Source organism: Silene latifolia, chromosome X, assembly GCF_048544455.1.
Source record: "Silene latifolia isolate original U9 population chromosome X, ASM4854445v1, whole genome shotgun sequence".
Lineage (NCBI taxonomy): Eukaryota > Viridiplantae > Streptophyta > Magnoliopsida > Caryophyllales > Caryophyllaceae > Silene > Silene latifolia.
In genome coordinates, this window is record NC_133537.1 from 133,791,402 (window position 1) to 133,802,408 (window position 11,007).

At 36.4% G+C, this 11,007-nt stretch overlaps 1 protein-coding gene across 1 annotated transcript; it reads left to right on the forward strand.

Annotated features, from left to right (window-relative positions):
* Positions 1-1,036: 1,036 nt before the first annotated feature.
* LOC141623620 (ribose-phosphate pyrophosphokinase 3, mitochondrial-like) lies at positions 1,037-7,225 on the forward strand. Its single transcript, XM_074439737.1, has 7 exons — positions 1,037-1,477; positions 3,753-4,068; positions 4,185-4,280; positions 4,458-4,526; positions 5,429-5,557; positions 6,264-6,363; positions 6,865-7,225. The coding sequence occupies exons 1-7, from the start codon at positions 1,134-1,136 to the stop codon at positions 6,996-6,998; spliced, it is 1,188 nt and encodes a 395-aa protein (XP_074295838.1). The 5' UTR covers positions 1,037-1,133; the 3' UTR covers positions 6,999-7,225.
* Positions 7,226-11,007: the final 3,782 nt, after the last annotated feature.

Genomic DNA, 11,007 nt, shown 5'->3' on the forward strand with positions numbered 1-11,007 from the left:
CGGGGTCGCAATGACACTAATTAGAGTCAAAACTGACACCGGATCTAAAACTGACTCAAAATTCAAATCCGACTCAACACGAGTCAAACCCGAGTCAAGCACACAAAAAACCCACCTCACATAACACCCACATGTTATTGTATACGTACAATCACATAAACCACAAAACACATCGAACAAAACCTAGCACGGAACAAAGAACAAAATCCAAATTTGCGAAAAGGACAAGACGCCCAATTGTGTCGCCAACATACTCGCGCCTCAATGGGTGGCTTTTACAGCCACGTCGCCCAAAACGCATAAACACCACACATTCGTCTATAAATACCCCTCTAGCACCCCATTTGCAAAACAGGCTAGAGTCCGCCCTTTCTTTCTCCCTTAAAATTCTAGACCACGACTTCTTAAGTCAACAAATCGACACGTGTTTTTGACCTACCGATCGAAAACACAAGCCTTGTACACTTTGTTTGGTATCGTCGCCGTGCATTCGACAGACCCATTCGACTAACTCAACACTTAAAGCAAAGCAACACTCTTTTCTTACAAAACGGTTTTTTAAACGAGTTTTCCGACTCACGAGTTTAACACTTTGTCGATTCTCGTCAAGCAACCAAACATGTAAGTATGAGGTGTAACAAACTCTCTTATTTCATGTTCTTTTTACTGTCTTAATAATAAAACGGGTCAATAACATCCCACTTGCATAGATGAGACAAACATTTTGTCTATCTCTATGCATTATGTTTTTGTCTTATATATGATAATTGACCCATCTTAAGGTATGTCCGTCTTAAGTGAGAATTTGTGTAGACCGATCAATAAATGCCTCTAATTGACCAAAGCTGAGAAATTTTCATGGAAGCACAGACACCAATCTTGAATTGAATAGATGAATTGGGAAGGGGGAAAAATACTATAGCAAAGGGAAAATTGACCAAAAGTGTAAACAAGAGTTTGTGTTTTATAAAACCACCAATGTTGAACTCAAAATGCAAAAGCATATATACTCTCATGAAGTCATTATACAGCTATACTATACTCACCAAGTCCAACTCCCCCCATATCCCAACAACTATTAAGAATTCCAAAAGTCCATAACTAAACCTCCGATCAATCCTCCTACGAAAATAATGGCAGCAATCCACCACCACACTCTCCATCTTCACCGCAATTCTACCTTCTATTCACCCTCTATTAATTTTAATTATTCACCTTCTACTTCAATTCCCTTTAAAATCAAATGCAGTGAAACCCAGAAAAATTGGACAACCGTTGATCAACACGTCTCCAAAATTGACCCTATCCAGGTCATTCCAAGGTCTCCTACATTGCCTGCATTAATGGCTTCTTCATCTGAACAAACCGTCAAACATAGTAAAAAAGTATGCCTTTTTTACTGCCATGAAACTGAAGCTTTAGCTCAGAGAGTTGCTGCTCAATCTGATGCCATTCAACTTCGTTCTATTTCTTGGAGGTAAACTTATATTATTGTTTTTATGTTTTGGTTTTTCTTAATTGCTACCTTTTTGCTGACGATAATAATTGTGTAAGACCGTTTTCAAGACGATTCTTCTTCTTATATGGAGTATAAAAATACTCATTTATTATTATTATCAATCGTCTTAACTCGTAAAACGGACATATCGTGTAATTTGTGTTTTGTTGAAATGTGAAATGTATGGATTGTTGACTAGACTTTTTCTTTGGGTTAAAAGGGTAATTTGGGAGTTTGGTTAGAGAGACGGAGACCCACACGAAGTTAACGTCTTTTAAAGATTTAAGTGTATGGATTGTTGTCTGTTGACTACATTTTTCATCATACTTTCGAGTAAAATTTGAAAGCATTTCTATTGCGTATATACAATAATACAAGGCACATGTATGTTAGAGAAATCAAGTCGAACTAATTGAATTCTTATGATGATAAAAAGGAAGGTTACACTTTATACATGAAATGAAATATGTGCGTCAGTGTGCTTTTTTTCCTGTGTAATTGTAGTAGGAGCCACTAAGGCAATACATGGGAACTCGAGATTCGAACCTCGACTCATCTTGTGTCTTAACCACTAGACTTCGCACCACTTCGGTTCTATACATGAATATGTTAGGTGCATGTATGTACATTGATACGAAAATTTACCCGAATTTTCGAAAGTAGCGGAAGCAATAACAATAGCAATGCAGATACGAAATAACGAGAGCACAAAGACAATAAAACAATAACGTGAATAAGAACGAACAAAAGGGGATATTTGCTCAAAACAGACCTATGCTTTGAACAATGGTGACCGATGTAGTAAAGCGCGTGATAGTCGATCTAGACAGAAACCGTTTTGGAACGAAAACGCGTCGATCCGAGATAACAATTGCAAGGCAAAAGCTTAGGTTTTTATTATCAATATTCAACGTATGTAAAAATAAAATAGAAGACCTTATATAGGAGTATAAAACCGACTAAGAAAGCCCTAAAGAACCAGCTAAAACACACGCTTAAACTAACACACTTTCCTAAAAGCCGACTTACCTTATTCTGCTAATTAGGAAATAAAAGTGCTGAAATAAACTAACTAATTATTTGGAAATAGAAATACTTCTAAATAATAATATAACATAAACCTAAGACGATGACTTTAATTAAGCATTTCCGAGCTGGACTTAAACACAACCTTATCATCCTTACATCTATTTTCGGATCATACATGTTGAGAAATACGGAGTAACGTATTACAGAGTAGTTTTTTCTTATAGGTCAGGTACTAGGGATGTCAATGGGGAAGGTATGAATGGGTACCCATCACACCCGCCCGTGTTAGAGCGATTAAGAGTAGAGTTTTATTAGTTGATGGTTGGACAGTATGAGTATCAAGCATGGTACCTGCCATGGGTGGCAGGTGGCTGACTTTGAAAACCATAGAATATTAAGTTGTGAAAACACCACCAACTATCAAAACATCCTTGTGAATTATCATTATGAGTTATTAATCTAGAAGAGGACAACAGATATTTGGATCCATAGGAATTGGACTTAACAGTTTTTAAAATCTTGCATGTCGATGTCAGCAGAAACAAGTAGCATGGTACGAAATAATACTTTCAGTCTTACCCTGAACCGTGTGCTGCCGAAGGTAAAGTCTGTTCGATTGGTTTTTTAGGTGTGATACAACAGAAACAATAAGATTTACAAGTAGCATGGTACGAAATAATACTTTCATCTCTAGTGGATGCCCGTGGTTATGGTGTTTCACCACCAAATTTACTGTTTTCTTCATGAATTTCATACGTGGCTTTAGATGTTAATTGTGAATTAAAGAAGACAAACCCTAGATAGCATGTCAAAGTATACAGGATGCTCATTGCCATTACTTTATGGCCAAATATCAAGCAAGCCCCACGAGTCATGCTACATAATGGAAAATTCAGAAAGTTTATGGTTTTTAAATTTTAATGTGTCAATTGATCATCTACTTGCATAAAATTATAATTTTGGTTTACTTGTCATCCTAAAGGCTAAAGCAATAGCCAAAATTGCCCCCCTCCTCCTTCCTTGATCTTTTTGCCAAAAGCAAAGATAAACAAATGACCGGGTGGAGGAGTGTATTAAATAAGGCTTATAGATCTTACTTGTACACCTAATGGGCAAATTCTATTCAATATCCCGGTGTTAACCCTTAACAGAGTGTATTCTGCTATTTAGTTTCAAAAATATTAGGCCCAATAAATGACACTTTCACTTCTTTTTGTTACTTTAGGACTTTTGCAGATGGGTTCCCGAACCTATTCATTTCTAGTGCTCAGGGTATTCGTGGGCAGCATGTTGCTTTCCTGGCATCATTTAGTTCCCCGGGTGTAATATTTGAGCAACTTTCTGTGATATATGCTCTGCCAAAGCTTTTTGTTGAGTCCTTCACGCTAGTCCTTCCCTTCTTTCCTACTGGCACTTCAGAGCGAATGGAAGATGAGGGTGATGTTGCAACTGCATTCACCCTTGCTAGAATTCTGTCAAACATACCAATATCCAGGGGTGGCCCTACTAGTTTGGTGACTTTTGATATTCATGCATTGCAGGTTCGCCCCACCAATTATCCGTGCACTCTCTTGCTTATAGGCACTGGATTAATTTTATAGAACATTTTTTGAGTCTCCAACTGCTTATCCCTGTTATTTACAATATACACATTCAGGAAAGATTTTACTTTGGGGACAATATATTGCCATGCTTTGAGAGTGGAATACCTTTGCTTAAAAAGAGGCTGCAACAACTGCCAGATTCCGACAATGTACGATTTTCAGGGAGTTTACAGCTAATTGATATCTATGTTCTTGAATTACTGATAGGATTTGTAACCTTAAAAGTTAGAATCATGACGCCAAACAGACATAAGAGCACAATATGAAAACCTGTGTTTAATCCAGAATTCTTGGTCCTTATGATCCATGTTTTCTTCTTATTTCAGATATCTATTGCTTTTCCTGACGATGGTTCATGGAAACGATTTCATAAGCAGCTTCAGCATTTTCCAACAGTGAGTTAACTATTCTGAGTGCTATACTGCTACATACAGTTTTATTTGTCGCAAGGATATCTGTGTTATTTTCTAGTACATTCTCATTTCTTTTTTGTTCAAAATAACCTGGTGATCTTTGTTTAATCATAGTTATTTCATATTTAGAAGATTAGAAGCTATTAATATGGTCAAGTTGACACCATTTGAACATTGTGATATGCAAGTTTTTTACTAATCTTAATTAATGATGGTGAATGCTGAAGTAAGGAACTTTACAATTATTATATGATTTGATAGAGTATTAGACTATCCTTTGGGCCTCTTTCTTGGTGATAAGTGATTAGTACTCCCGAGTTGCTGTAGTCTTCATCAGTAGGAGGAAAGATGGGTGTTGGTTCCTGTTTTAAACAATTATTACCAGTTTCCAGCATCTCCTAAATTCAGTCAGTGTAAAGAAGGTTGGTTAACTTCTTGAATCTGAATACGTCTGGGCCTGACTAGGGATTTCTTATACACTATTTATCTCTGTTACTTCGACTCAGCTTCAAGTGTTGGACAAGACAAAGTGTTGGAGTCAAACATGCCCATTTTATGAATAAGTTCATGTCTTTATAGCTAAAGTGTAGTGTCAAATTGCTGTGTTATTTGGAAGATCAGAGTGTCTGAACTGACACACATCCTTAGCGACGTGTTGAAGTAACATAGCTTTTTATGGCTCCATTGTTTTGGCAAGCACTATTGGCTGTTAGAGAAATTGAGATGGCAATTCATTTCAAATGCCGAATATGGAGCATTTCTTCACTGAATTGAGAAGTTGATACTTGGTAGATTATCATTCTTGAAATCTTGATATTGTAGAATTTAATTTGATGAAATTTCTGTAATATGACTCAACTTCTGTCACACTACCAAATATCCAGATTGTATGTGCAAAAGTTCGTGAAGGTGATCAACGGATTGTCCGTTTGAAGGAAGGTGATCCTAGAGGACGTCATGTCGTGATTGTTGATGACTTGGTACAATCAGGTGGCACACTTTTAGAATGCCAGGTACATTTCCTTGGTGCACAGTATATGCTAGATTGAGTTTATTTTTCTTCATTTATTCATTTCTGATGGGTCATATCTTCCGTCATTCTTGCCTCATTGACCACATTCTCCTATCTTGGAAGTCCTGGAAGTAATGGACCATAGAAGATTAAGCATACTTTAGAATCTGTTGGTTCGTATGATAATACCTACAAAATCCTGAGGAGCAATGCCATTAACCTTTTTGCCTGTGTCGTCTTTCAAGCCCTCTCTTTCACAAACTCATCAAAGAAATACTCATGTCCGAGTGAATAATTTGCTCTTGCTATTGGTTGTATATTTATTAAAAATAACTAAAAATAAAATAAAAATAATAACTACCTCTTGTGAGAGAGGTCTCTCACTAACATTAATGAGAGACCGTCTCTCTTAAGAATTTGTGAAAATTAATAAGGCACGTTAGAAAATCCAATTATTCACACATAGCCACATAGGAATTTCTTTCTTTCTTTTTTTCCCTTTTTTTTTTTTTTTTTTTTTTTTTTTTTTTTTTTTTGTTATATCTAGATTTCACAAATTGGCACAGGAGCCTTCGAAGTTTTAATTACCTTCATCACCGACTCAAGCGATTGCTATTAATCAGTTTTTCTTTGTGCAGTGTAGCTAAATGCTACTCAAGTCTAGTCCCTTATTCCTTTGATTGTGTCTCTCTTGTAATGTGCTGTAGAAAGTATTGGCTGCTCATGGAGCAACAAAAATCAGTGCATATGTCACGCATGGAATATTCCCAAACAGATCATGGGAACGCTTTAAACCTGATACTACAGGTATGTCTAGTTTTCACTATATTTCTTTTCACATGAACACCAATCTATTTTAATCATGTTTTTGGTAAAGACAATCCTATAGACAAACTGTGAGGTTCTAAGGTTTTGGGGAAAGTTTGAAAGCTCACTCCGAACCTTTGAAATAAATCTCTTTACGTCCTATAATAACTTACCGTTGGTTGTTTTGCCCATGATATTATATCTGGGGCCCAACATCAAATTGCATCCGAGTTATCAAACTTTTGAAGGTAGCAATTGGGTTTTTAGACGGTATCAATCATTTATGACCATGACGTCTGATTCCTAGATCCAAGTCCCAGATCGAGATTTAATACAATGGTCTTACTTTAGCACATGCATTATGTCATCGTGGGCATTCATGTTAGCAATGTGCGTTCAAAGTCCAGGGAGGGAGCAGTTTTTCCCATTTCTTTCTTCCCGAATACTCATAATTGTCGTGTCAACTGTGATATTCATCATTCCTTCAACTACATCTCCCAGGTTCTCCTGAAGAGGGGTTGACATACTTCTGGATTACAGATTCGTGTCCCTTGACTGTGAAAGAGGTGAAGAACAGGCCTCCTTTTCAGGTTATTAGCATAGCTGACTCCATAGCGGCTGCACTTCAAATTTAATCATAGGATAAACCGGTACTTGCGACTAAATTAAGCTGAGCTATCATTGGTAGATAGGCATGCATCACTGTTTCTCCGGGTCTTGTTATCTGCAAGAAGTCATTTTTTAATTTAGCAGGTTGGCAACTTAGCATCATACTTGGGCATAAGTTTTGTTTGTATCTTTGTCTGATGTCTGATTTTGTAATTTATAGTGTTGATGCAAATGCAACACCGACGTAAACAAATAACTAAGGAGTATAATGTATTGCGGAGTAATATTGATTGAATTCACATACAAAAATAAAAAATTGGATTCAGTTAGTAATAATGCTGGAGGTTAGAGAACTACCGTAGTATAATTATACTCGTATAGAGCTTATCACATTATTGGCTTCTTGTAATGAAAAACCTTCTAGTTCTCATATTTATTACTGTGCCAGTTTGTGAAATGGATGGCTAGATAAACCATGATTTCTCACAGCTCAAAAAAAAAACCTTCTAGTTCTCATACCTTTCTTTACTGCTAAAAAAAAAAAAAAAAAAAAAAAAAAAAAAAAATTAATGGACGGCTATCGACAAGCCCTTGGAATCGGCTCAGTTAAAGCTGACTCGGCTCAAGATCGGTCAAACTGAGCTCGAGCTCGGCTGCTAAGCCCAAATCGAGCCGAGCTTGAACGCGCTAAGGCTGGGCTTGGAAGCTCGTTTGAGCTCGTTAACTTGAGTTACCCCCGTTTGGGAAATTGCATCACAATAGTCACAAAAAGTCTCCATGTGTAGATGAGGATCTTCACTAGGCATCCCTCTAAATTGACTTCTCTCAACTAATTGTATGAATGCGGATTTGGCAATGAAATTACCGGTCAAGTGGGGTGGTGTTGGAGTACCATTTGGTAGGTTCTCCTCGGTTGGTACGGAATGAGATAAAATTTAGGCATTGTGGGTTGATTTTGTGGTTGGTTTGGGATTGGGTTTTCCTCTCCTTGTCTTGTAAAAGGGTTGGTAAACTCAACACTATCCGAATGGATGATACCAATGTCCACAAGTTCTCCAATAACCACAATTGTTGAAGTCCCTCTTAACGGTTCTTCTAATATTGGTCAAGGTTCTTTCAATCTCGGGATCAATAGGACAAAGATCGCCTTGTGATCTCCTAGACATGCAAAAATCAAACAACTAGAAAACAATTAAAACTACCTTGAGAAGTTTTACTTCCCCTTGGTTAAGAAAGACACAACTAAAAATAACAAATGATAACAATTCAATTGAACACCGTCCCCGACAACGGCGCCATTTTTGATCCGGTTTAAACTTTGTCGTCTAAGCTTACCAATCAAAACAATATTTGTAATCTCAACTAACTACTCTTAGTAGAGTGGTAAGTTAAGGTCGGATCCCAAGGGACGGGTATTGTATTGATTTATCGGTTGTAGAGAGTTTTGTCTTAGTGTGTCACAATTTGGGTTGAGTTTGAGATTTGCAATCTAAACTACTTAACAATGAAATGTAAACAAATGAAAGTAAAGCAAAGCAAGTAAATAGGATTGTAAACAATTGATAAAAGGTACTAAGGTGTCATGGGGTCTTAAGGGAATCGTGGTGAGATCATACAAACAAGTTTCATAGATGCAAGCAAATTATTGTTGTAGTGGAATCGAGTTAGTTTATATCTTACAATTCCTAGGAAGGTTTGGGTCTCGGAGCCGATTCGGTCAAGACTTTACACCACCTACAAGTCGACTTAATTTCTTCCTATTCAACTATATGCATGGTCTAACAAGCCTTAAGTTGGTTTATGTCTTACAAGTCTTGTTGAATGGATAAGAGATTAATGCTAGGTTGTCAATCAAGCATTTCATCAAGCATAACATTTGCATAAGTTGAAACTACAACAAGCAAGCAATCATATGAACTTATTAAGTAATGATCTACCCCATGATCAATTCCCCTAATCCCCCATTAACCCTAGCTAAGAGACTACTCACTCATGATCATGGTAAACATGCTAATAAGGGTGCCAATCATATTAACAAGGCTAAACACGGTGAATGAGTAAAGTAATAAACAATAATTAAGCAATGGATAAAAGGGATTGTACTAACATAAGATGATTCAAATAATAAGCAAAGAATAATAGAAGAAAACTTGATGAATGATGAAGAGTTGTCAATTTTCCAATAAACCCAAATAGTCTTCAAATTACCCAACTAAATCTAAGAACACTTGACTGATTAAGGAAAGATTAAGATTTTATTAAGATTGAATTGTGTAATACAACATGATTAGTACTAATAAACTCTACTAAAATTTGATTAGGAATTGGTAATGTTGGGTTCCATTGATTGATGATAACATGCCCATTTGATGTGTGCTTTCTTAGTTTACCTTTTCAGGATTTATGGTTAAATCAAGCTTGGATTAAGAAGTGTTGAGTTGTTGATCATCTCTTTGTATTGTGTCTTAAGCGTCATCTAATGTACTAGTGAGAAAGTAAAGTATCTTAGAGTAATAGAAACAGTCAAGACGACTGTTACTTTCACAAGTAACAGCTGCCTGGACTGTTGTCTCAATTCGTAACACTTGAATTCTTTTTATCTTTTTATCTTTCGAAAGTCTTCTTCGTGTCTCTTATTTTTGAAAGATAAACTTCAGATTTTTATAAGGATTTGGCCTTCAATAAAAAGTGGTTTGAATAATTATCATTTTCAAAATGTTTCCTCTTTGTGCAAATTTGACCCTTTGGTCTTTTATAAAACAAGAAATGCTTTTTGCCATATTTGTGTAAACTTGTCTTCATGTGACTTGTTTTTCCTTCTTTGTTTTCTGAATTTGCATGAGCTTTTATGGATAATTTTCAAACACTCTTTCTCTCTTTTTGCCTTTGCATAAGAACCTTCTTTGGTGCAAGCTTGGGAGGTTGTTGAGACTCATCACATGTGAGGTCTTTGACCCTTCAAAACCCTAGCAACTCCCTTACTCATCCCCTCTATAAAAGGCGTGCCATTTCCTCTAAAAATCCTAAGACTTTTTCTGAAATTTATTTCAAATTTGCAAATTGTTTTTCAAAGCTTAAAACCGTGTTTCCTTTGCAAAACTTTTAAGAGTCTTCAAGTTGTTACAATGTTGGCTACTGTTACTTTAACATACTAAACTCTCTCACTAAAGATTGTTGATCTTGTAAAAGTTGTCCACCTCAATTCTTTGTTAAGAATAAGATAGTGGAAGCTTGATCCTTAAAACATTCTTAGTGTGTGTGTAGAGTTAGGACGGAGTAGTCTTCAACTCTTTGACAACCAGAGTAGGTTGCGAGTTGGCTTGTCATAAGAACGGAGTAGTTCTTGGACTCGCATTACAACCGGAGTAGGTTGGTGTTTTTTATTGTACGGGTCTTTTAGTTGTCGGAGTAGATCACTAAAAGAAATCAATAAAAAGTAGATTGTACGTAGGCACTTGAGTTTCTTGCCGAACCAATTCAAAAATCTCGTGTTTAATCCTCTTACTTTATTCCGCTGCTATTTATCTTGCTTGTTTGTTTTGCTTTGCTTAACCTTCAAGTAATTCATCATCATCTTTGTCACATTTGGTCTGCAGTCCGTATTCCACAAACTGAGACAAATAGCTACAGTCAGAACAATTGTTACTTTCATACTTCAGCAAACATTCATCTTAATACTCGTTTAGTCTTTCAATATTATTCGAAGTATTCTCTCATTTCTTTTGTTCTTATAACTCACTTTAAATCAATAAAGTTGAAGTTAAATTTTTTAAATAGTACCTAATTCACCCTCTCCCCCTCTTAGGTACTTGAATCCATAAACTCAACAAGTAAGAACTTGATTAAAAACTTGATGATTAATCTCCTAATACAATGGGGTATTTATACTAAGTATAAGTATTAGGGTAACTAAGGGCTTATATGACGTTAAGTCCCTAAGAAGAAGATTAACGCCTTGCAAGTCCCTAAGGAGCCGCTCGACCTAACCCTATTGGACGACCATGCTGTAAGAGAATTCGCCCGTCCTGCTTGTGG